The sequence below is a fragment of the Miniopterus schreibersii genome (assembly GCF_964146895.1).
Source record: "Miniopterus schreibersii genome assembly, chromosome: 2".
NCBI classification, from domain to species: Eukaryota; Metazoa; Chordata; class Mammalia; order Chiroptera; family Miniopteridae; genus Miniopterus; species Miniopterus schreibersii.
In genome coordinates this window covers 102,047,236-102,074,316 of record NC_138102.1, presented here as the reverse complement: position 1 = coordinate 102,074,316, position 27,081 = coordinate 102,047,236, and the positions used below count along the sequence as shown (strand labels likewise).

Below are 27,081 nucleotides of genomic sequence, written 5' to 3'. Positions count from 1 at the left end.
AAGGTGAAATTCATTAAGTATCTGAATATCTAGCTAGCCCTGGGTGAGAAGTTGTAGAACGTGATTTTCAAACTGTAGCACCCAACTACCATTTTCTTTTTTAGTAAAACAGAATAAATCACAGTATATCTCCCTACTAAGAGTACTCAATGGTTTGTGAAACTTTTGTTCCAATATTTCAGTAAGTACAATTATGTCTAACTGTAAAGAAAGAAGTCTATTTCTCACTATGGGTTGAAATTAATAAAGCTGTGATATACAGTGCTGTAAAAGATTTTTTTAAACGCTATGAAAAAAGTGCCAAGTCATAATCTAATTGGGAAGTACACAGTGAATAAAAATCAACTTTTCATGATGACACAGAGATAGAAAATTAGTTAAATTAAAGTTATAGAGCAGAGAATAAGCACTGAACTCTGCTACAACATATCATGTACTGCAGGGTGTCAGGACAGGAATAACACTAAGAGCTAGAGTATTTGGGAAAGGCCTCACAAACAGATGGACCTAAAAGAGCCAAGCCTTAATTTTTTTCTTCAGAGGTGTTTTCATTACAGCTTTTCATGTTGGCAAAACGAGAGCCCTGAAGAACATGAGTAGGAACTCGAACATTCCAGCTATAGGCTGTGCAGTACTCTATTTGAAAAAATGACAGAAAACTTTCCCTACCTGGTGAAAGAAATGGACTTACAAGTCCAGGAAGCACAGAGAGTCCCAAACAAGAGGGACCTAAAGAGAACCACAGCAAGACACATCATAATTAAAATGCCAAAGGTTAAAGACAAAGAGAGAATCTTAAAAGCAGCAAGAGAAAAGCAGTTAGTTACCTACAGGGGAACACCCATAAGACTGTCAGTTGATTTCTCAACAGAAACTCTGCAGGCCACAAGGGAGTGGCAAGAAATATTCAGAGGGATGAAAAGCAAGGACCTACAACCAAGATTACTCTACCCAGCAAAGCCATCATTTAGACTTGAAGGACAGATAAAGAGCTTCACAGATAACAAAAAACTAAAGGAGTTCATCACCACCAAACCAGTATTACATAAAATGTCGAAGGGTCTTCTTTAAGAAGAGGCTAGTGAACAAAAGAAACTGACCAACAAATTAGACCCAGGGACACTGAAGCATGCAACAGACTGTTGTATCTCAGAGGGAAGAGGGAAGGAGAGCAGGGGTAGGAAGAATGTATATGCATACATGCATAACTCATGGACACAGACAATAATGAGGTGAAGACCTGGGGAGGGGGCACAAGCTGGGTAGAGGGAGTCAAGGGGGGGAGAAGGAAATGGGACACCTGTAATACTTTCAAAAATAAAGACAAATTTTTTTAAAAAAGAAAAAAGCCCAGCCAGTGTAGCTCAGTAGTTGAGCATCGACCCATGAACCAGGAGGTCAGGGTTCAGTTCCCAGTCAGGGCACATGCCCAGATTTCAGGCTCTATCCCCAGTAGGTGGCATGCAGGAGACAGCAGACTGATGTTCTCTCTCATGGATGTATCTATCTATCTATCATCTATCTATCTATCTATCTATCTATCTATCTATCTATCTATCTATCTATCGCTCTCGCTCTTGCTCTCGCTCTCTCTCTCCCTTTCCCTTCCCCTCTCTCTAAAAAAAACAATAAAAACATTTTTAAAAAATTTTTTAAGATTCAAAGGAGAAAAGAAAAACTCTAATGTTAAATTTAATTTGAAAATATCAATGTGAACTGTTGTTTTTTTAAATTTTTCTTGTTATGTCCATTAAAAGAGCCTCAAACCATGACAACCCAATAGCAATGAACACACCTAGAGTCCTTCTTGGTTTCTAAATAACATTCTCCACTAAAAGGAACAAAGACATTTTAGAGAAATGGCTGACTGCAGGGCTGTGGAAAGGAAAGTACAAGATGAACCTAGAGGATCTTATGTTAGAAAGTGTTCAAAGAATGATGAAGACATGACAAAGGGAAAGAGGAGCCAGCTTGAAGTTCACTGGCCAAGGGAGGGATTTGAGCATCAAAATTAGTAATGATGATAATGGAGCATAATCTATTGAACAAAAATAAATGTTCATACTGCTATAAATACATAAACAAATAAAGAGGAGGGAAACCTCTGTTGTAATAGAATGCCAACAAACATATATAGAAGGAATGACAGTCCTAAAACTCACTAGTACAATTTGATGAGGAACAGTATATTTACTTAGTATCAAAAGTACCACCCCCAAAATTAATTACAAAGTAAAGCACAGTAACTTGACAGTGAAGAAACTTGGTGACAAGCCAAAACCAAATGATCAAAGTTAACATCACCAATATCAGAACAAATCAGTATCATCAGATTCCTCCTGAAGAGGACACATCACTGCTGTGGTAGTCCTGCTAAAAAGAATGCATAACCTAAATCTAATCTTGAGGAAGTATCAGCCAAACACAAAATTGAGGAACAGTATACAAAATAATTGGCTAGTACTCCTCAAAAATACCAACATCAATAAAGACTGAAAAACTTATTAAAGAACACTAAAAAATTCCAAATATAACACATGATAACTTTTCATTTTATTTTGAACACTATCAGGACAACTGACTAAATTTTTTAAATGGATGATGAATTAGGTAACAGTGAAGGGTTTTGGGTGGTTTTTTTTCCCCTTCATTTTACTACGTTTATGAAAGAGTATATCCTTGTTCTTGGGAGATGTATGTTGAAGAATTTAAGAATCAAGTGGCCCAATTCTCTAACTTATCCTCAAATGGTTCAAATAAAATCACTGAACCTGTCCCAAGCAAATTCAGCAACATGTAAGCAATTCGTGAATTTGAGTAAAGAATATTTGGGAGTTACTTGTATTATCCTTGCAACTTTTCTGGAAATTCAAAATTATAGCAAAAAGTTAGCAGCAGCCAGTGAGGATCTCTCACTGGCAAAATCTAGAATAATTTGGGCAACAAAAAGAATGATTGTAATTATCAAACCAACTGTAACTGACTATAAAATAAATAAAAATCCACTGTGATACTCAAAAGAGAAAAACAGAGTAAAAGAAAGAGAGGAGGAAAGACTCATTCAGAGCATTGGTGTCCTGTGTCATTTACTCTGCCTTTTTAGGAAGAACTATATTTCAACTCCAGCTAATGAGAGAACTTCATAGAGAAATGTATACTAATAAACATGGAAGGAATAACAGAATTCAAAAAATACTATTTTGAAAAAACCCAAAGAAACCATTCAAAATTGCCATCATCAATGAGTGGGTGCACTGGCTAACAGGATACTGGCAACGCGCCAAACTACTCAGATTACTTGCTAATTGCAAAGTAAAATATTGCATTTAAAATGAAGAGATCTGGTGGTTTCAACTTTAATCGGGACATCGAATTCAGCATCATTAGTAGTGATTCACCTGTCATGCAGCATGTTACACATGACATGCTGCAATATGAAGCACACATCATCACTTATAAAGACTCTTGTCAAAAAGTGTTTGACCTCAGTCGAATCAAGCTCTAAGGCATAATTTCTTCTTTATAGTAAATACAAGGGACAGAGGAGCAAATTAAGAGATATCACAAAGAAATGGTCAGACAAATCCAGAAAAGGTCATTATATTGAGACAACCTGTCTTGTCTGTTCAAAATATGAATGTCATAGAAAAAAAAAGAACTTGAGAGACTGTTCTAGATTTAAAAACACTACACAGATATAACACCAACTATAAAGCATGAACTTCAATTGGACTGTTGTTCAAAATAAACAAAAGACATTTTTAACTTGGGAATTGAAATATGGTCTAAATACTAGATGATATTAAAAAATTACCAATACTTTTCTTGGGCGAGAAAATGGAGTTCTTAGAAGTATGCTTACTTTTAGAGGATCCATCAGGGTCTGCCTACTTAATCATTCCTTAAAATTCAATTCCTTCATCAAATATGTCTACAACTTTTAACCTAAAGGTTAAATTTTTTCACTAGAAGCTAAATCAAGGAAGAGATAAGTATAATTCAAGACTACAAAGAGAAGTTTCTTAATCCCCAGAGAGAAGTGCATGTGTCAGGGGTTTCCAGTCCCTGGCTATCCTTGTCTTCAAGTGACACTACCACTGTGCTGGTCAGACTTTTCCCAGTGTTTTGCCCTTCCCTTTCCACTTACCCTGAAACTGTCCTAAATTTTGACTGGGGATTTTCACCTGCAGTAAGAAGAGAATGTGTAGGCAAATCAAGAGAGATACTATGTTAGTGAAACTCATTTTGCTGATATAGGGAATTCATACATCGTAATTATGAGTTAACTGTCAGCCATGAAAATACAGAGTTCCTAGCAGACACCTAAAGAGTTGAAGAAGGGAACTAACATTTACTGAACTGGACACCTGATATGCACTATCTTACTCAACAACCCTGAAAGCAGTATTTCTGGACAAGCAGCTAAGTATGGTAGTTATAAACCAAGACTCTGGATTCAAATTTCAGAGACCAAATCCCCACTCTACCAGTTTCATTGCTGTATGACATGAGGAAAATTCCTTCAGCTATTTGTGCCTCAGTTTTCTTATCCATAAAAGGTATCAACAGTTCCAACCTCACAGAGTTGTGGAAACTGAGTGAGTTAGTATGGGCAAAGAGCTGAGAATAATGCCAGGCACACAGTAAATACTACCTAATTTTTACACATACTATTTTTGGCCCATATTATAGATAGAAAGAACTCAAATAGTTTGAGATAATTTGCCCACAGTTGTAACTAATAAACGGCAGTGGGGAAAACCTGAACACAGGCCTCTGTCAAACACAGAGCTCCCACTCTTCACTGTACCTCCCTCCCTTCCTCCCCAAGTCCCAGGGCCTCCTCAAATAACTATAAAAGCGTAAGATATTTCCCAGTGCGTTTCCTTCTTGAAGAATGACAGGTAGCAAGAGATGAAATTCTGAGCCACACTTTTCTCCATAGGGCGAAAGCTGCCCCTATGAATGAACGATTTGCCATAATGTTACTGAACTACAGTAACCGCCAGTGTTCTAAAGTACACCTTGTCCATTTGGCTAAGAAACTGAATTTATGGGAAAATGAATAATGAGCTCCAATCAACTAATGTAAACTGGTTCCTACATAACTTCAATTTAATTACTATGTTGAAGCAATTCATTTAGAATCTGCTCATCACTGTGAAATATCATGATCTCAGATTAGTTCCCCCATAGTACTTATCACTATAAAGGGCTAGTTGTCCTAAGGTCCCTTTTAACTCCAAAACTCTACAAATCTGTAACGCCAAACTTTTGTTGTCAATAGAGAAAATGAGAAACAATGAAAACATATTGGTCGTCAAGAGGTTACAGAATAGAAGAAGATAGGAAAAATATCTGTTTTGAGAGCACTAGCATTAATAACTAATTTGATCACCCACCCACAACAGTTAAAAGAATATTTAATATTCCAAATTTTGTTTTAAAAATGTTTGCCATGTGTTCTAAGGACAAGGATAACATACACAAACATATTATCAATTACTAGTAATTAATGCATTATAGTTAACCTTTAGTATTTTTTTATACATTTCTGTCCATCTCAAACATGTATTCTTTTTATAATCAGTAAAACAATAAAATTTCTCATTAAGAATCTATGTAAATAAGAGAAAATATTACATAGCTGTGAAAGACTGGAGGGTAGGAGGTAGGGGATTGAGCAATTACAAAGATGGGGGGGGGAATCAAGCAATTAGTTAACTACATCCACTTCCAAAAAATGTCACCCATTATTAGATTAATGCAAAATTAAGTGTAAATTCCACCACTGTAGAGCTCTCATATTGACTTATAAGTGAGGTTAGAGGTATGTAAACTAGTTAAAAAGATACCTAAACTAACCAATTGGTAGTCCCCTTAAAAAAGTACAGTAACTTAAGTCCCTACCTTGTTTCTGAAAGGACTTAAGATAGCAATATTCCTTTAACCCACCACCTGGTATGGGTTGAACTGTGCTCCTCCTCACAAAAAAGATATATTGAAGTCTTAACCCTCAGTAGGTCAGAATGTGACCTTATTTAGAAATAGGGTCTTCACAGAAGTTAGCAAGTTAAAATGTGGACATTAAGTTTAGCCCTAATCTAATGAGTGGTGTCCTTAGGAAAAAAAAAAAAATTAACAAGGAAACAGTGACTAAATGACACACTAGATCAGATGGATTTAGTTGACATTTACAGAACATTTCACCCCAAAGCTGCAGAATATACATTCTTCTCAAGTGCACATGGGACATTCTCAAAGATAGACCACATGTTAGGACACAAAACACGTCTCTACAAGTTCAAGACCACTGAAATCATATCAAGCATCTTCTCGGACATTCACATCATGGAATACTATGCAGCTATAAAAACGAAGGATCCCTTACTCTTTGAAACAGCATGGTGGGACCTAGAGAGTATTATGCAAAGCAAAATAAGCCAGTTAGAGAAAGGCAAGTGTCACATGTTCTATGTGGAATCTAATGAACAAAATAAACCAATGAACAAAATAGATCCAGTGACATAGAAGCATGGAACAGACTGACAAATCTCAGAGGGAAGGCAGGGGGAGGGGGGCTGCTAGAAGAGATTAACCTAAGAACTTATATGCATATATGCATAACCCATGGACACAAACAATAGCGTGGTGAAGGCCTGGGGAGAGGGGGTGGGGGTGCAGGGTGGAGGGGATCAATGGAGGGAAAAAGGGACATCTGTAATACTTTCAACAATAAAGATAAATTAAAACATAAGCAAAAATAAAAAAGGATAATTTAGAAGTAGACACAAATACAGGGAAGATAATGTGAAAAGTCACAGGGAAAGACAGTCATCTACAGGCTATCAGAAGCCAGGAGAGAAGCCTAGAACAGATCTCTCTTTAGCACTTTTGGAGTGGGCATAACCCTGCCAACACCTTGAATTTGGACTTCTGGCCTCCAGAACTGTACAACAATAACTTTCCCTTTTTCTAAGCCACCTAGTTCATACTTGTTTCAGAAGCCTTAAGAAACTAATACACTATCCTATAAACTCCATGCAGCTGAACAGCCTCGTATCGACTGCCTTTTAAAAGAGCTAGCAGTGAACAATTTTGTTTGTAGAATAAATATACAGTTAATCTTGAACAACGTGGGGGTTAGAAACCCCCCTCACACAGTCGAAAACCCAATATAACTTCTGACTCCCCAAAAACCTTACAGTTGTTCCTCAGTGTCCACAAGAAATTGGTTCTAGGATCCACCCTGGATATCCAAATCCATGGATGGTCAAGTCCCTTATATAAAATGGCACAGAACAGTGTATACAGTCATCCTCCACATCAACAGATTCCCAACCGTGCATCAAGAAAACTGGTTTTAATCCACAGTTGGTAGAATTCGCAGGTGTAAAACCTGGAAATAGGGAGGACTGCCTGTGTATTTATCAAAAAACATTTGCATATAAGTGAAACTCTACAGTTCAAACCCGTGTTGTTCAAGGGTGAACTGTACAGTGAAACTAACCTATAGGCACAACAATACACAACTCATGAAAGGAATTTGTACTGTTATTTAATTTTAGTTTGCTTCCAATTTTCTTACTAATGTCTTCTATGAGAATGTTTGTAATATTTAACTATAATATTACTAACTATGTCTCTTATATTTTTAGTTAAGATATAACAAATCTGAATTAATGTAATCATTCTGACTTACAAAGTTGATACATTATACTATAACTGAAATGTCAAAACAAAAACACTTCCAACTAAAAGGTATAGGTGTTTAACATAAACTAGAATTTAATCTGTGTGATAATAACAGACCCTCAAACAGGTACGAGATAATAAAAATGTTGAACATCAAAACCAAAGAGAAAACCTTGAAAGCAACAAGAAAGGATGAGTCACTTATAAGGGACCACCAATAAGATAACTGAATTCTCAGCAGAAACAATGGCAGAGAAAGGAAGTGGGGTAACAACCAAAGTGCTCTCAGAAAAAAACAGTCAACCAAGAATACTAAATCTATCAAAGCTTTCAAACTAAATGTGAAATAAAGATTTAAGAAAAAAAAAACACTGACAATTTTTTGCTAGCAGTCACATCTTATAAGAAATAATAAAGGAGCCCAGCCAGCATGGCTTAGCTATTGAGCATCGACCTATGATCCAGGAGATTGTAGTTCAATTCCTGGTAAGGGCACGTGACCAGGTTGCGGGCTCCATCTTCTGTAGGGGGCAAGCAGAAGGCAGCTGATCAATGACTCATTGTTGATGTTTCTCTCTCTCTCTCCCTCTCCCTTCCTCTCTCTGAAATCAATAAAGACATATTTTTAAAAAGGAAGAAAGAAACTGCTCTTGTGCCCACCAATTCACCTAGCACAGCAATGCACAGATCTATTGGTTTTTCTCTTTTCTTTAACATGTCTCTTCTTAATCTTTCCTATTCTCTTGATTTTCCTCTAGACTCATGAGCAAAATGTGAAAAATAAAATCCCTAAATGTCCAGGTTTTTTATTTCAACCTATTTCTCTTAAGTTTACTGAGATATCAAATCTAATTATGATAGTTGTTTAATAACTGCAAATCAAAAACCATTTGAGGGTTGGCAATCCTCAAGTTAGAATTTCTTCTAATAATTATCTTTAAACATGAAAAATCTATCTCACATCCTACAAGAATCTCCCTATCTTTCTACTTTGCATAAGAAATATCCCAAGTACGCTTTCCCATCCTTTCTTCCTGAGGAAACACACAGTGTTATAAAGTCTTCTCTCTAAACCCCAAAGATTATCTTTTAATGAAACCCAACCATTATTTAAATTATAGATATAAAAGGTTTTGATACATTCCTAACGTCCTAAAATATATTCTACATACTCTCCATTAAGCAAGGCCACACAGTACAGGTTTTATCCATTTTCATGACTTCTCATGCTATAAAGCCTATATTTACTAACTTATCAAAAATTGTAAAAGTATTGGTAGCTAATTTTTCCTTAATGCCCTGCTGCATCTTTTCTCCTGCTGAGATTGGTGGTATGCTAATAGTTCTTGAAATTAAAAAATCACATTTTGCTACTCCTACACTTATAACAGATAATAACCACCTCTTAACATACACTTAGTACAACAGGCATATATGTTTACCAACCCACTCAAACTTCTTTCCAATACTCCACCACAGCCCAAAATTCAATACAAGCATATCAGGAACCAATTTTTTTTTTAAATCCTCACCCAAGGATATGTTTAATGATTTCAAAGAGAGGAAATGAAGAGGGGAGAGGGGAGAGAGAGAGAGACATCGATGTGAGAAACATCAATTGGTTGCCTCCCTTACACACCCCAACTAAGGACTGAACCTGCAACCTAGGTATGTGCCCTGATGGGAAATCAAACCCACAACCTTTTTGGTGTATGAGACCATGCTCCAACCAACAGAGCGACCTGGCCAGGACTATCAGGGACCAATTTTAAACATTTAATAGAATGCTGGCTGACTTTTTAAAGTTAAAAATGTATACACACTGTAACAGAGTGAAATGCTTGGCCTCTCTGACTCCATCCTGTTCAAGCGTGCTGTGTTCTTGTATAAAGACAGGCTATCATTAGAGGAATTCTGCTTGTGACTTGAGTTTTTACAAAAACAGCCCCTTGCCGGAAGATGCCTCTCCAGAGATGGGGGAAATTGTACAATAATGACTGTTTATCAAAGATGTGCAAGAGCCTCATGACCTGACTCAAATCAACTGGGGTCAACAGGCTGGAAACAAAGATGTTTCAAGGTCTTCCTGACACCCCTACTGGTGACAAGGTAGGTGTTTGTGGTCCTCAGTCATTTCTTGCCCCTCCCATTTATCCTTCCCTTTCCATAAAAGCAGCCTGAACTCTGTACTTTAGGAAGATGGATTTGAGGTAGCACTAGGTCTCCCATCTTCTCCGTTGCTGCCTTCTAGATCAATAAACCTTTCCTTACTCCAAACTCTGATGTTTTTGAGTTTTGGCCTTTCGAAGCATCTGGCACACAAACTATGGACCAGTAACAACACTGTGGTAGCAGAATACTAATAGCCCCATCCACCCAAAAATGCCCACATTGTAATCCTTGGAACCTGAGAATATGTTAGGTAACTAATACACACATAAATTTTTTGGTTCATTTTAAACATTACAAATAGAAATAAATGCACTCTAACAGTCCTAAAATTTGAAATTTAAAGTGACTATACTGGTAAGTTCTTCTAGTTTTCTGAATCTTGAAGAAGTTGAAGAATTTAAAGTTGCTTAAGAATTTGAAGTTGCTTTAATAATGAGTAGTAAGTATATGAATTCAAAATGGAAATAAAAGAAAGCCTAGTTTGTCAAGCATTAGTGTACTATCAGTTAAGTCTTATTAATTACAGTTCAGATGCAAGAATTTTCATTATAACCCCATGTATTCATTCACTTGTAATATCATAAAATTACGTTCAGGTATGAAAAAGTCAAACTTTTTGTAAAGCTTAACCTGACAAAATTTATTATTTGGGGAGTAATTTTATTAATTATGAAAATGTTCTGTATATTACATCTATATAGTTTTAAATATGAAATAAATAGATCTACATGCTTTCTAAATTTAGAGTATTTTAAAATAAGAAACTTAAGAAAGCAGTTAAAACTCTGAACCCCTAATGAAATGCTGGATTTAGGCAATGATTATCAACAGTTGCTCAAAATCATTAGGTGAAAAGCTGCAGAGGAACTGCCTAATAGTAGCCCCATGCTGACAAACACTTCAACCCACCAAGCAACCTTATCCTCACAAAAAGAGAGGACATAGGCACCTCCTAATGTGATATAATAGGAAATACACATCACCTACGATATCTTTTTACACCCCAACCCACCTACTCACCCATTCCACCCCTGCAAAACAAAGCAAAACAAAACAAGGAATCTGGGTCAAGCCTCTACATCTCCCAGCTTACAGAAAATACAAAGAAGGAATATATGCTAAACAACACTAAGGGATGCAATCAGCAAAATCAGCAGAAAATGGGAAAAGCTAAGGGGCAACCTGACTTCTTCAACAAGATAAATTGTAATTTTTAAAAAGGAGTGGGAGATTTATATTTAAGAAATGTAACAACCAAAAGCAATGTATGAACCCAACCATATAAAACCATTTGAGACAACTGGGCAATTTCAACAATGATTAGATGAGGGTATTAAGAAATTGAGGGTGACTATATGGGGGGAAGGGAACACTCTACACTTACATTAGTAGCAGTATAATCCAGTGGCACAGCAGTAAATGGCATACAGAGAGATTTTGGGCAGAATGCTAATCTCAAATCACTGACTACATAACTGTAGTCTGAAGTAATCTATTTGTCCATCTGATCATTTCCTAACCTATGAAACAGAATACTACTGCCTACTGGCCCATTTCATATATTTTACAGTTGCTGTTCAGAAAAAAAATAATAAAATGGTCTGAAATGCAAATGGTATCGGCAATGTTTCTTTACAGCAGGTATTGCCACAAAAGTATATTCTGCATTTTTTTTTTTACCACTGTCTGACCCACAGCAACCATGTTTTGTTGACTTTTTTCAATAAATGTTCTATGAAACCACTTCCTCTGATCCCTTTTCACTTTATGTTTTACATATAAGAAGCTAAAAAACATTAGGAGTGCCATAGTTAAAATGGACCTAAGATTTTTAGACTTTTCTTTCCCTTTTACTACTATGGGGTGTTTCAAAGAAATGAGTGCTCTTTTTACGATCTCTCCCACTTCCCTTCACCCACTGGATCAAAAGTACTTCTTCTGATTATTATTTAGCAAAAAATGAGTTCTACAGGTTACATGAACAACATACACATGCCTTTTTTTAAACTACTAGACAACCTTCATAGATTTTCCTAAATGAATACAAATTCAATAAATTTAACAAGTTTGAGGACAAAATTACTGAAACATTAAACGAGGTAAGCAATTTTTAATCACTAAACTCTTCTATATTTGTTAGTTTCATTCACATTCTCACCTCCTCCCCAAAGCCGTTTTCCCTTCATCTTCTGTAAATTACTTTTCAAATCCACCAAGCTCCCTCTCCACCACTCCCAAAAGCCTTCTCTTCTCCAGTTGGTCCAGGCTTCACTCCAAGAGCTAGCCTGTCTTCCATTTAAGCATCATTAACACTTAGCTATCAAGTCTGCATCACTCACTGTTCGCCTTGTTATGTACAAGCCTGGTCTTCCCAAACAGACTGCAAGTCCTTTGAGGATAAAAACTGAAACAGCTTTGCATCTCTAGTGTCTAGAACATAACCCTATTTACTGAACACTAATTGATACTGATTGTAAAAATGGACTTGACTGCTCCATTGATGTGACAGGATGAACTGTGCCCACCCCCTAGTAAAGATATTTGAAGTCCTAATCCCCAGAACCTCAATGTTACTTTATTTGGAAACAGTCTTTACAAAGGTAATCAAGTTAAAAGTTCATGCTGGCCCCTATAAAAAGGGTCCTTTGCTCTTTTTGCCACATCTACTGCAAGAATGAAGACCATTCTCAGCAATCAGACTATGTACATCCCAGAAAATGTCAGCATCACTCTGAAGGGCCACACAGTTATTGTGACGGGCCCAAAGGCACCCTGCGGAGGGACTTCAATCACATTAACGCAGAACTCAGTCTCCTTGGAAAGAAAAAGAGGCTCTGGTAAGCAAGTGGCGGGAAAATAGAAAGCATCTGGCCACCGTTTGCACTATCTGCAGTCATGTACAGAACATAATCACGGGTGTTACACGGGGCTTCCGTTACAAGATGAGATCTGTGTATGCTCGCTTCCCCATCAACGCTGTTATTCAGGAGAATGGTTCTCTTGTTGAAATCAGAAACTGGGAGAAAAATACATCCACAGGGCTCAGGCGTTGCTTGTTCAGTACCTCAAGCCCAGAAAGACAAATCGATTCTTGAAGGAAATGACATTGAACTTGTATCAAATTCAGCCGTTTTGATTCAGCAAGCCACAACAGTTAAAACAAGAATATCAGAAAAATCTGGGATGGTATCTATGTTTTTGAAAAAGGAACAGTTCAGCAGGCTAATGAACAAGATATAAGTTGTCCAGCTACAGAAACAGCAAGATGCCGAATGATTCCTCAGATTTATTTGAGATATTTTAAAGATGCAATAAAAGCTACGTATTGATTTTGGGGGAAAGGGAGGCCTTAAAAAGGAGGAAATTTGGACATAGAGGCAGACATGCACAGACAGAAAACAATATAAAGCAAAAGAGACACAACAGAGGCAGAAAATGGAGTGATACATCTAAATGCCTAAGATTGCTAGCACACCACCAGGAGCTAGGAGAAAGGCAGAGAACAGACTTGCCTCAGAGGCCCTCCAAAGGAACCAACTCTGCCAACTCCTTGATTTTGGACTTCTGGCCTCCAGAACCGTGAGACAATAAACTTATTTTAAACCACACAGTTTTTGCTACTTTGTTTTGGCAGCCCTAGGAAACTAATACAATTGATGTTTAAGAAAATGAAAAGGTACAAACAGCATTACATAGCCAAACCTTCCCAATATGATAGATACTGAAGATAATGGAGAATTAAAATGAGCCCAGTCTGACCTAGAATGAAGCAGCATAAGGACGAAGGAAAATGTCCACGACACATTAAATGAAAAGGGAAAGTTGCAAATAAATCTGCAGATTTTATTTGGGGGTAGGGGGAGTAACAAACCCACAATACCAAGTTTGCATTATATACAGGAAATGTCTAACCACACAAACGCAAACACACAAACTCTTAACAAGCAATTTACTCTTGAAGTCTTTGTAGTAGGATTTTTCTTACTTCACATAATTTTGTACTTTTTTAAAAATAAGTGGTTCATTTTTTTAACTTTTTTAAAACATAGAATTAAAAGAAACTGTTTCCAAAAGGTAATCAGATGTCATATTATTTTTTAACAATACACGTAGTTAAACCTGAATGATTTAATTCACTTTTCAATTCTTCAATTTGATAGTTCTAAGCAATTCATTAATAACTGAACTACAAAGGCATATCTACCACTCCACTTCTAACGGCAACCATGTCATTATATTTCAGAGGTAGTATTAAACATAGACTGCAAAAATGACAGAAGAAAAAGAAGATAACATTTACCAACGACATCATGTCTACCAGGCACATAATTCTGGAGGTTTTACGAATGTTCCATCATTGAATTTCATTTCTCCACTGGGTCATACCTATTCATCTAGCCTTCTCTTTGTTCCAGTAACAAGCAACATTTACAGAGGGTCTTACTAACTTTGATGTCTACCAAAAATGTCCTCTGAACTCTCTTTAATAATCCACTCTACATTTATCATCTATAAATTTACCTAAATCCAAACCCTTCTACAACTTCATTTTTGAGATTTCAATTTGTGAAGTACCTAGCAACGGCATAAAGTAGGGACTCATTAAACGCTAGATCTCTATATAAGTGCCTTGGGAAAGCTAAAAATTTCAGAAGTCACATTCAACTGTACATCTGTTAATATGAACCAAATCATCATTAACACAAAACAGCAAAAACATCACAATTAAAGCAGGCTCTTAGCACTACAATAGTGTAATAACTACAGCTCAGTTTCAGGAGTGAAAAAAAAGATAGGGAATTAAAGCAACTAACATCTGGGTGACAAAGTACAACAAACAGAAAAAAGGCTTTAAGGACACAAGGAAGCAAAAAACGCTCAAAGGGCAGGGCCAAGGTATGCTGGGAAGGAGCAATGACCTGAGCAAAGGCAACCACACAGTCTTTAAGGAACAAAAGCAATAAAAGAAACTACAGAGAACAAAAATTGTGACAGATGGCACTTGTATCGTTTTAGTTAAAAAGGGCAATCTATAATGTCTTCAAACAAGAAGAAAATTCCTGATTCAAGCAGTTGCCTTGATTTTGACAGTCATCTCTGCAAGTAGATTCGAGCCTTAGCCTGATAACCATACTTGCACGTTTGCATCATTTTCTTCTTGTTTGAAGACATTATAGATTGCGCTTTTTAACTAAAATGATACAAGTGCACCTGTCACAGTTTTTGTTCTCTGTTTTGTAGTTTGTTTTATTACTTTTGTTAAGCTAGGTTCCCTGTGAGGCAGATGTAAACCTCCTCAAATTAAAAAAAAAAAAAAAAAAAAAAATGCTGTAAGGACAAATGAAACTACTTTCCTAAGAAACAAATTTAAAAAAAAATGTGAACTGTCTTTTTAAATAAACATATGTAAATAACAAGAACAAAAATAATAAATTTGCCTAGCAGGATCAAAGCACAGTATAATTTTGGTCTTCTTTTTGATCAATTATATCTAGTTTTGAAGCTCTAACATTTCAAAATTGTCCCAATTTTTGTTCTACTTGAAATAAATAAATCTGAGTACCATGAGTTTGAGGAAATCATCAATGCTACCCTGAAGTCTATCAAATAATGAATGTTGAAAACACGTTTTCTATTCCTCACTTGTTCCTAGATGAACCAAAGCACCTTCCTTCACTCAAGGCTATGAATCTGACACCTTCCAAACATTATATCCTGTTTATAGAAAGAACACCCTTCCCTCTACTACATCAAGATAAATCTTCCTCATGCAAACTTCAAAGTACCAATTGCTACCCCCAAGGTACCACCTTAACCACCCGGCATGTATCTTCATAAAGCAAACTAAACACTAGGGAATCTTTCCAACATCAGGAAAAAAAAAGTGGAACAAAATTCTACAAAAAAAGGCAATAATTTCTTCAAAGGTATAATGGCTAGAAGTAATCAAATATTTAGGCTGAAGTAATCAAATACAAAGCAGAATGTTTTTGTCTACAGGATCTCATATTAAAAACATAATTTTTGCATTCCAAAGAACAGAAGTCTTTTAATTCTCTCCTTGCCCCTAGAACTGACTTCATTGCTTACTCTGTGCCCAGATGATTCTTATTTGAATTACAAACGTTCTCCAGGTAGACCAATACCACAGAAATTCACACAATTTACTCACTATAATTTTAGACCTTCAAAACAAAGTTACTAAAAGGGAATTACAGGAAGGTTGGTAACATCAAAAGTGCTCCCTCACAGCACAAATAATTTAACCAAGAATTGTATGTCAGTAAGAGAACCAAACCCACAGACATCTTATTAGAAAAAAAGAAAAAGTTCCATGAACCATAAATTCCTAACATATTAGATTGGAAAAAAAGAAAAAAAAAGGTAACCTTAAACTTAGCTTGATTAATTACCTGAGCATCCTAAGACCAGGATCATCACTAAAATACTCATTTTCAAACCTTTAAATAACTACACTTTGTCAAAGGTATCTTGTGAGTCCTGTTATAACTCCCATAGTCCATGGTATCCTAATGTACCTTCTATCTTTTCCTAATGAGGACAAGGAGTCCTACCAATAATAATCATATAAGAATGGTTTTAACTTATATGTACAGCACAAAGGACTTGCACATGTATCCTCTCATTTCATCTGATGGGGAAATAATTAATCCATTTCACAGAAACCAGGTACCTGGTCTAGCCAAGTACAAATAATTAGTAAGTGAAGTGGGTCTCAAAGCCACACAAACAGAAAGCTTAGAAGTTAGGAACAAAAATATCTCCAAATCCTTGTTTAAAATGGAAGGAAAAATGATTTTGTCTCAATAATAAAAGCTGCAACACACTGGCTTGTAGACGTAGTCATGAATTTGGGAGTAAAGAAATCTGGACCTCATCTCTAGTGAGGTCATCTAGTGGGGATGATTTGAAGCTTTTTTTCCAATCTGTGAAAGTGGGGCTAATATTACCCTAAGCTCTCCTAGCTGTAAATGGATCAGAGATGACAGACACGAGAAAGAGTGTGAGCCTAACAAAAAAAGGACTAAATGATTTTGAAATATCTCAAAAAGCAATCTATATATGTACAGTATTTTTAGTTTTCTTAGGTGTGATGTCCATGTTGTGTTGTTATATAAAGTGTCCTTTTGTTTTTAGGCAGGTTTCTTGTTAAGCAATATTTTGTTTTTAATCCAACCTGATAGTTCCATTAATATTATCCAGGTAGCCTGGCTGGCGTGGCTCAGTGGTTGAGCATCGACATAGGATCCAGGAGATAGTAGTTCGATTCCCGGTCAGGGCACGTGCCTAGGTTGTGGGCTCGATCCCCAGTAGGGGACGTGCAGGAGGCAGCTGATCAATGACTCTCTCATCATTGATGTTTCTCTCTCTCTCCCTGAAATCTATAAAGACATTTAAAATATATATTTATAATATAGGTAAATTTGATCCATTTAGATTTATTATTTATTATAATTAATGAAATAGAACTTATATCTTCCAATTTATTTGGGTTTTCTATTTTTATCCTTTCCTTTTTCATGTTTTTCCTATTTTCCTGCCCTCAAAGCTTGAATGATAAAGTTTGTTTCTGCTGATTTGGAAGCAAAAATATTCATTTACCGTGTAGTGTGTATTTATCCTTAATTTTTAACATATATATAACTTTAAATTCTCTAATACAGTGGTACCTTGGTTTTCCAATGTCTCCATTGAGGAACATTTCGGTTTACGAACGCCGTAAACCCAGAAGTAAATGCTCCGGTTTCCGAAGATGCCTCGGAAGTGGAACACACCACGCGGCTTCCACTGAGGGCAAGATCCCGAGGCCCGGCTGTTGATGGCTGATCCCTCGGTTTTCCAACGTTTCAGAATTCAAACGGTCTTCCGGAAGGGATCACATTCGAAAACCAAGGTACCCCTGTATTAGGGCTTTTAAGGAACAAGACCTTTAAGAGGTTTTAGCTACCCACTGCATAGTCCTTCTACTCCACCCCATCTTGTTATTGTCATCATTTTATCTGTTTTTAAAAATACAAGTAACTTTTTAACAATGTAATGAAATTTAACAACATATTTTTAGCAATTCCATTATTTCTTTATCCCTACAACTTTCCTCTGAACTTACGTTTCCTACAGCTAAATACATATTTTATTGATATTTTAATGAGAGTCAATAGTTGGTAAACTTTCTTGGGACTTCTTGATCTGGCCCATTCCTCCTCTCCAGCCTATTTCTCCCAAGACTCCTTCCATGCCAATACAGCTACAGAATCTAAAAATAACACATTATCCTATGATTCTATACCTTTGCTCACATCTGGAATTCCACCTCTTCTTGTCCATACAATAGATGACTTCATTTCAAAAAGTTTAAAACTCTTTTAAGAAGCTTTTTCCTTGGAAACCCTCTTCACTCTCCCAGAAAGAAATAATCCTTTTCTGTTTCACATGCACTTATTACTCACACTAACAGGAAGAAAACCCTCTCATCACACTCATTTGTATTATATGTCTATCCTCCTTTCCAACCTTTTTCTCATCATGGCACACATAGAAAATATTATCTGTAGAGCATACAAGAATATACAGATAAGACACTTCTCACCTAGATGGAACTGGTCAAGAATCTCTGGTCAACCCAGATACCTCCTGGCTGCCCTGGGGCCAAGGGAATTAGATTACATTCTCAGCAAAACTACACCCCAATGCAGGACATGCAAAATAGGAGCTAAGACCAGAGCTTATTATAGCCATCCCTGTACTCTCAGAACCCACATATACCCTAATATAATGTAGGGCTCCATTAATTCTTCTGGAAAGTACTTACTGAAGAAAAGGCATTCTTTACAAAAAAAAAAACAAAAACAAAAAAAACAGTGACTATTAGCTTTAAAAAAATAAAATAAAATCCTGGCCGTCATCCCATGAAAAACAGTTATTCACAATCAGGCAGAAGGCTCAGTAGGACACAAAAATAAACCAAAGGCAAGAAGACTCAGACACTACTAAAAAATAGTATGACTTAAAACACTATTCACAAGTAGAAAATGCATGGATGGTTCCTGGACCTATGAAGCATTTCAATAAAAACATCTGTTAGTTATCACCGCAATAAACATCACTTATTTTAAGCTGGAAATACATTTTTATTGACGTGCAGCTTTAGACAAGTGGATTATTACAAAAGAAGATCCTAAGCAAGTTTATAGAAAAAGCTAATGGTCTTTCTTATGAGGCACTACAGAACTTCACTTAATGATGTTCTCTATTAAATGTTTTGTACTTTACACTATCACAAAGTTCTTCATTGGGCACGTCTGTGAAAGCAGTCAAAGGCTTACTAGTTTTTTTCCAAAATAAGTTATGTATATAAACTGTTTCATCTCCTAATACAAATTTTGTGCATAAGGTTTTAAATGATCGTCTTATACATAAGTATTTTCAACAATACTGGGTCTGATTGAGTTTTTAATTCAGCAGCCCAAAACTCTTCATAATATCTAGCATTTACCCGTTTTCCCCCTTAAAGTATTTTACAGATACTGAAATAATCGTCTTCCAGCCCACAAGAATGGGAGAGAACAGGTTTTAGACAAGATGTCTAAAAGCAAGTTGGGTAACTGCGCTGTAGGACAACAATAAAGGACAGAGGCAAAAGGGAATTAAGTGCAATAATATGTCCCCAGTAAACATAGGAAATTCTGAAAGGAAATAAGGCCTGAAGCTGACTTTTAACACACATATAACTCATTCTAACAAAAAGTTGTGTTTTTAGTATAAGAAATATGGTAAGATTTTATTTTAAAATCAGTATTCCCAACTTATCTAAATTTGTAAAACATATTTAGGAATGTCACTAATTAGACCATTTTTGCTCCCTGACAAAAGGAATAAAATCTCTCCCTACAAACTATTCAAAATGGAGAGAAGATAATCTATACTCTTAACTTATGTTATAACCTAATCTTAACTTCAAAGTAAATTTGCTCAGAGGCATATGCTACTAATAAACTGATATTTCTTATGATAAAAATGAACTGAAATAACTGCATCTCATAAAACAAATTTCAATTTGGGTTACTAGTGTTTTTTGAGCTAACATTAATTAGTACTGCCAATGAGTCCTTCTAACCACATTCAGGGGAGCAAATCACAGTAATAACAGTAATAATAATAACAATAACCACCACACAGTGATTACCATGGGCCAGGGACCACTCTACAACCCTATGAACTAGACATTATTTTACCCCCATTTTACAGACAAGAAGTAACACAGAGAAGTGTGGCACAGAGAAGTAACTTGTCCAAAGTCACGTTCACAGCTAGGGAAATGCGGAAAGGGAAAAAAGAGAACCAATTCAAGTCTTTTTTTTAATGGCATTGGAAAAGAAAAGAATGTCGAAAATGAGTAAATAGCTATGTGAATTAGCCTGATAATGAATAAAATGGTGATTATCACTAATCTTCACTAAATGCTTTTAAACGAAGGGAAATCTATTTACTTTAGACTGTAACTTTCCATAAATTCAATAACACTAAAAAGAAAACTGAGAAACTAGTCATAATTCATATTTAACTATGTCTAATTCCATGCTCCTCATATTATCTAAAACATGATTAGAGCACCCAAAATGATGATGATGATATCAATAATCATTTATAAACTCTCAAAGGATCATAGAGTATTAAGTTTTAAATGCAGAAGGAAATACACATATAAGGAATATTTATTAAAGAGTGTCTAGTCTAATCTCTTTATTTTGCAGATGAGAAAAATCAACTCAAAGTTTAAAAGACTTTCCCATATATATCTGTCAAAATCTGGAGTAGAATTTACCTTCTGGTTCAACTGCTCTTTTTAAATATCATGCTTTAGAATATATACAATACTATATATAAACTTTCTGAAACTGACCTACTAAAAGAGAAATCAGAACAAAATTAAATTATTTAAATCTGAAAAATGAAGGTTTCTGGAGAGGAATTAATTCTTAAGTAAACAAATGCTTCAATAATCTCCTGAAAGAGTAAAAGTTTCAGGAGAGCTAGAATAATTACAACTTTGGAGGTGGACTCAATCTCTGGGGACTTGCTCAGAAGCCTAGAATTAAACAAGATGACAACACATGTTGTGATAAAGTCTGGCTGAAACTGGCCACACAGCTCATGATAGAGTAGATAATTACTTTAAGATCTATTATAAAAAAGATTTGCCAGAGGTGGAAGGAGAAAACCACCAGCAGGTAAGCAAAGCCGTATGACATAAAAGAAGACCAGAGCATTTATACATATTGCACATAACTAAATATGGTATTTAACTGGATAAAGAAGTTGAAAGGATTAGCTAAAGAATATATATGCATATCCCATGAACTGGGACAATAGTGTGGTGAAGGCCAAGGGAGGTGGAGGTGGGGGTAGGTAGAGGTAGGCAAAGGGGGGAGGGGGGGAGTTTGCAATAATGTCAATAAAATTTTAAAAATAAAATAAAACTAAACTCTTAAAGCATATTAAAAGTTTCAAATCCCAATGGTCTTACCTTTATTTAAAATAACTAGTAAGTGCCTAAGATTAGAATAAGCCCACTATCTCTTATAAAATTCCATTTCTGCTACCCATGTAATTTTATCCTATAATAATCATGAAATAACCTGTCAAGCACTCAGTAGACTATAATGTGCCTTTCTTATTACAGCATCATTTTATAACATTTAACTCACCATGCTAATTCTGAAAGTACAAATTTTAAAACTAACAAGACAATCATTTATAGGGCAAACTAAAAAGCAAAATTTGATCTAGGATATAACCTCAATGAGGTTTTATTTATTTTTCTTTATTTTAGTTTCTTTTTTTCCATCACCATTTATTTCCCCTATACCCTCCTCCACCCCATCCCCCAAAACCCCACCCCCCTCACCCCAGTCAATGAAGTTTTTTTAAAAAAGACAAAATATGCTCTGAGAGGTAAAATAAGTTGTTGGGTTTTTTTGCTTCCTTAAGAGTTTCCAAACTCTTTCTTATAGAATATTTTCCAAATTTTCTATAAGAATATATAATTTTTAATGTCCAATATGTATTTTAACCAAATTCAAAAGTTTATAATACTTTATGCTAAAGTTCTCTCCAGTAAGCCTCCTCAAATACATGCTCAAACATTCCTTATGAGTATTTAACCAACATTTAAGTGATAGAAGATTCCTTATTTTTGAAGTTTTCGTCCTTCTTAATATTCACAGTAAAAACCGCAAAAATTAGTAAAACAATGGCAACTCACTTTGAACATTCCTATCACTGAAGCACTATTTTACTAATAAAATATTCATAAAAATTAAGTATTTTACTAACAAAAAAATTAATCTACCCTGTTTCTTGAGACAGAACATGGAATTTTAATATCTAAGATAATATTCTGACTACATGAAAAGGAGACAAGCAAACCACCCCCCTCAACAAACAAGAGCCTTGAGGTTTCTCCTCTTTCCTTTCTTTCTGGAGTGCTCTGACCACACACACATCTTACTTACTGAACCATGCCAGTGAGACTGCAGAAAACACAAACAGCCATCTTCACCTATGACTTTCCTTCCATGACTAGTTTAGAGTTTACCATGCCCAGGGTGCTCTGCTAGATGTGGGTTTGTTCAAGGTAAACCTGTTAGATCCACTGCGCAGTTAACTTGTGGCGTTGGCCTCACTGACACTGCCTTCAAACAGATCTCTCTCACCCCTGTGACTGCAGGTGGCCAGGTAGCCAGGCCCATGCTGCCTCATGATCTACCTACCTTCCCCTGCAACAGCTTCTCCTTTATCCAATCCCCTCCCCAGCAATCGCTTCCCTACAACCACAGGACTCCTACAACCACATAGGAAGAGACTCTAATTATCACAGTGGGAGCTAAGGAACATTTTCAGAGCCCCTACTGCGGTAGTACCTGCCTCCATGTAACAGCCAGGACCCATACTATCACTCTCCAGTCCTTGGCTAACAAAAACAGCTCTGTAACTTCCACCTCAATTTCAAAACATAGGCTTCTCTAAGGTTTTGGCCACTTTTTCCATTATTTCACCATTACTAAGTATAATATTAAGAATTGGGTAGCTACTCTGTACCAGGCCCTGAAGTCTCAAAGTACTTCAGAGGCAAAACAAACACCATGTGATACTGAAAATTTATTTTTCATGGACAAATAACAAGACGCATTTCTAGAGATACCTTTGCAAATTTACTCACTGCAATCTAAACTTAATCACTCATTTGAGTCAGGCTAACTTAAGAAAAACACACTTTTCTAATTTTCACATGTAAGCAGAACAATAGTGATCTAGAATAGATATAACTGAAATATTTGCTTTTAACACAGTTATTTAACCCAATTAAAGTACTGCCAATTTGCCCAGGTACCTTATGTTGACAAATGAAAAAATTATGTAAACTTTATTATTTATAAAATAAAACTTCAATTCATAAGTGTTTCCACAGCTGCTAATTCTCTGAAAACTATCATTCTCTTTAGGTCCAGCCCTCTTCTCTCCACCACTCCACACACACCTCCAATCTCATCCATGTTTAACCAAACTCACTTCACTCAGAATCAAGGACTCTGGGAAACTGTTTTATTACATGCAGAAGTTAGTGCTCCACTAAAGCGCAGAAATAAATGACAGTGCCTCCCCTTAAATCTTCACAATCTAAAAAGCAGATAAGAAAAAAATGTACAACACAATACATATGATAAGTGCTATTGAGATTACAAAAATGCAGTTAAATTATATGAGGATGGATGGGGATGGACAGGGGTACGATTATTCAAGTAAGGCTACCAGCTTGACAGACAGGTATGAACCTGCTAGATAAGGGGGGAGGGGGAGTGTACAAAGCCTAGAAAAATGCATTTACAAAGGCACAGAGGCAAGTATCTTTGCTTTACTTGATTGTTAATTTTGTAATTCTCAGCAGGTAGGTTACAGTTTTCTTTAAAGGATAAAATTGCAGATTACTTTGAGATATTTAGCAGTGCTTTGGAAGCACATCAAAATTTATTCAAATATAAATATAGACACAATTTAACAATACTTTTGGAATAATCTCATTTGGCCAGGCACTGGTGTTTCTGTATTTGCCAACAACACACACACACCACATGCAATTAATGTCCCAGAGTGGAAGCCCTAGGAAGAGTTTTGGAGTCTACATTCTTTTTTTTTTTTTTTTTTAATATATCTTCATTGATTTCAGAGAGAGGAGAGGAGAGGGAGAGAGAGAGATAGAAACATCAATGATAAGAGAGTCATTGATCGAGCCTGCAACCTGGGCATGTGCCCTGATCGAGAATCGAACCCCAATCACCTGGATCCCAGGTCAATGCTCAACCGCTGAGCCACACCCGGCCGGGCTGGAGTCTACATTCTTGAGATCAGAATGCCACTTACTTATGTTTGATGTGGCAAATCTCTGTGCCTCATTTTTCCTAATCTGATTTTAGCATATTTTCTATTTACTAACATGTTCACTTGAATACTGGGCGTCCCTCAACTACAATGTAAACACTGTGAAAGCAGGGGCTGTCTTGATCACTGCTGGATACCCAACACTCAGCAGTCTCTAGCCCTTAGTGGGTGCCAAATGTATACCTGATATACCTGAGTGAATGAATGGTTAGTTAAGAGTAACACATCACTCCTGAAGAACTAGACTTTGACAATGAACTATGACCCAACAATCTGTGCAGCTCAGCAATCTGGCAAGATTATCACTTTCAAAGACTTAATTTTCACATTTCTTTTCAAATAGAATAACTGGAATATCTAAAAATAATCCAAATGACCCTCAGAAATCATTTTAATACAGTTCCTGTCATGTCAATGCCTCCTAAAATAAATTGTGAGAAAAACAAACATCTATTTGGGCAAATGAATTCACCAATGATTCATTCTTCAATACGATTCCTGTAATCCTGTAGATCAGCAATTTTCAAACAGAGTGCCCACAAATTTTTAAAACACACAGTATCTATTTTGTCAGGGGCACTGACATCCTTTTCCTTAGATCATCAAATAAAAAATTGACAACAGCCAACACAACAATGTGAATGAATCTCAATCATATCTATTTTTTTGTCAGATCGACAAAAAATATATTTTTTGGTGTGCCAAGAATTTTAGTAGTTTATGTGTGCAATGAGATGAAAAAGGTTGAAAATCACTGCTGTAGATTTTAATCCCAACTGATTTCAGCCATTTTTTAATACTGTTCATTGGCATGCAGTATAGAATCTGCTTCTAATCTAAAGCATCTTGCCGACCTGATTCACCACTCCTTTAAAAAAGGTGTAGAAAATGTACCACCCTTAAATAGAAGATTGCTTGGGGATCTATATGCACTCGAGTGCATAAAAATAAAAAGGCTAGTAAGACAAAACAGAAGGAAAGATTTCAGAATTCTTTAAAAACATAATCACCAGGCCCACGTTGGAAAGAATAACTTTTTTCTGTGATGGCCCTTAATTATGATCTTCAGATGTAAGCTCATAAAGAGGTGATGAAACAAATTTGCCCCATCGAATGGAAAATTGTGGTCCTCCTGGCCAAGCACAAAAACACCAAAATTTATACGCACCCACGTTTCCCTTCATTCGGGACTTTTCAACAGGCATTAGCACTTTGCCCTTAAAGTCTATTTAGACACCCCAATAAAACACAGACCATAACCCTTGCAGTCAGTTCCTGCACAGAAATACTTCAAATCACACACAGATGTGCCTACTATATTCAAGTAAACAAATGACAGGAAAGCTTAAGCTGTTTCCAACATTAACGTAGATTCCCAAAGACAAGACTGCCACCTGGACACAAGGTTGAGAAAGGGAAAGCACGTTACTCTCAGAAAGAGTAGAAATGGAGAAAATTTCCACAGCACTTATTTAAAGTTTCCTCCTTCATGCACACCCCTTTTCCCTAAGCACCGGCTGGGGGACTCGGCCTCGCCAGAGGCGCCGGGACGGAACCCACACTAGACTTCCGTCCTCTCCGGGTCGGGAGCGAGACCCAGCCTTCCTGCCGGCGGACCACCACCGCCGCCCGGGGCCACCTCCCGGCTCCGCACGCCGCCAAACGGAAACGGAGCGCGCCGCCCCGTGTCCTTCCACCTCCGACCCCGGCCGCGGCCGCGCTCCACCGCGCGCACCCACAGCCCTGTGCGCCCCGCCGCTCGGCCCCCGCGCCCAAGGGAGACTTCAGCAGTTGAGCGCCAGGGCCCTGAAGACCGAAGCCCGCCCCCCGCCACAGCCAGCCAGGGCGCCCCTTCTCTGGTCACCCACGCGCCGCCTGGGATCACCCGCCGCCTCCCGGTCCCCGGGGGGAGGGGGGCTAATCCTCGCCCGCCGCCGTCCAACCGCCCCTACCCGCCCACCCACCACCTCCAACCCCCAACCCAGGCCCCGCGACGGCCGGAGGGGCGGGGACCCGGGCCCGCAGCTAGCCCGCCCCGGAGGTCCCGGGCCGCCCCGGCCGTCCTCCCGCCGCACCTACCATGGTACAGATGGAGGCGAATTTGGAGACTGTCATTAGGATTTCCATCCGCCCAGCGCCATCTTCCACCCAATCACAGCGGCAGCGGCGGCGGCGGGCGGGAGAGAAGGGGAGCTGGGCCGCCCTCTCGCACCGCAGCCCGCGGGCGGACCCCGAGCCGCCGCGGACCCACGCACCGAGCCTGCTCTGCCGCCGCTGCAGCCGTCGTCGCCGCCGGCGCTCCGGCACTCCCCACCTCCGGCCCCAGCCCCCGCCTGCTGGCCGCTCGCCCGCCCCCGGCTCCACCCCGGCGCAGGGCGCAGCCGCTGCCTCCGGGCCCGCGCCTGCCCGCGAAGCTGCCCGCCACACACCCCGCCCTGCACGCCGGGGAGCGGGCTCTGCCGAGGCCCTAAAGCCCCGCCTGCCCCGCAGCTGCGCGGCCCAGCGGCGCGCCCCTCCCACCGGCCGCGCGCCCGGCCTCCTCGCAGCAGCCCCGCCCACTCCCCTGCGCACGCCCCTCCTTCCCGCGAGCCGAGGAGGGAACTCCCTAGCCGGCCCCCGCCCCCCGGCGCTCCGCCAGGCGCCGCTTCCTGCCGGCGTCCCGTGCGGTCCTAGAGCCTGCGCGCCAGCCGGAGCGAGCGAGGGGCTGCCGGGGAGGTGCGGGTCGCTGCGGGAGCGAGGGCGACCTACGCAAATCGC

At 38.1% G+C, this 27,081-nt stretch overlaps 1 protein-coding gene and 1 pseudogene across 2 annotated transcripts in view; one reads left to right on the top strand and one right to left on the bottom strand.

The window, feature by feature from the left end:
- Window positions 1–26,679, bottom strand: part of USP12 (ubiquitin specific peptidase 12) — an 85,719-nt gene extending 59,040 nt beyond the window's left edge. The window contains exon 1 of the mRNA XM_081125808.1: window positions 26,404–26,679. Within this exon, the coding sequence (XP_080981934.1) occupies window positions 26,404–26,451 (48 nt within the window). The 5' untranslated portion in view covers window positions 26,452–26,679. The remainder of the gene's footprint in view (window positions 1–26,403) is intronic.
- On the top strand, window positions 12,542–26,119 carry LOC308553558 (large ribosomal subunit protein uL6 pseudogene; annotated as a pseudogene). Its single transcript has 2 exons — window positions 12,542–13,107; window positions 25,836–26,119. The product of its transcript is annotated as a large ribosomal subunit protein uL6 pseudogene (transcript).
- Window positions 26,680–27,081: the final 402 nt, after the last annotated feature.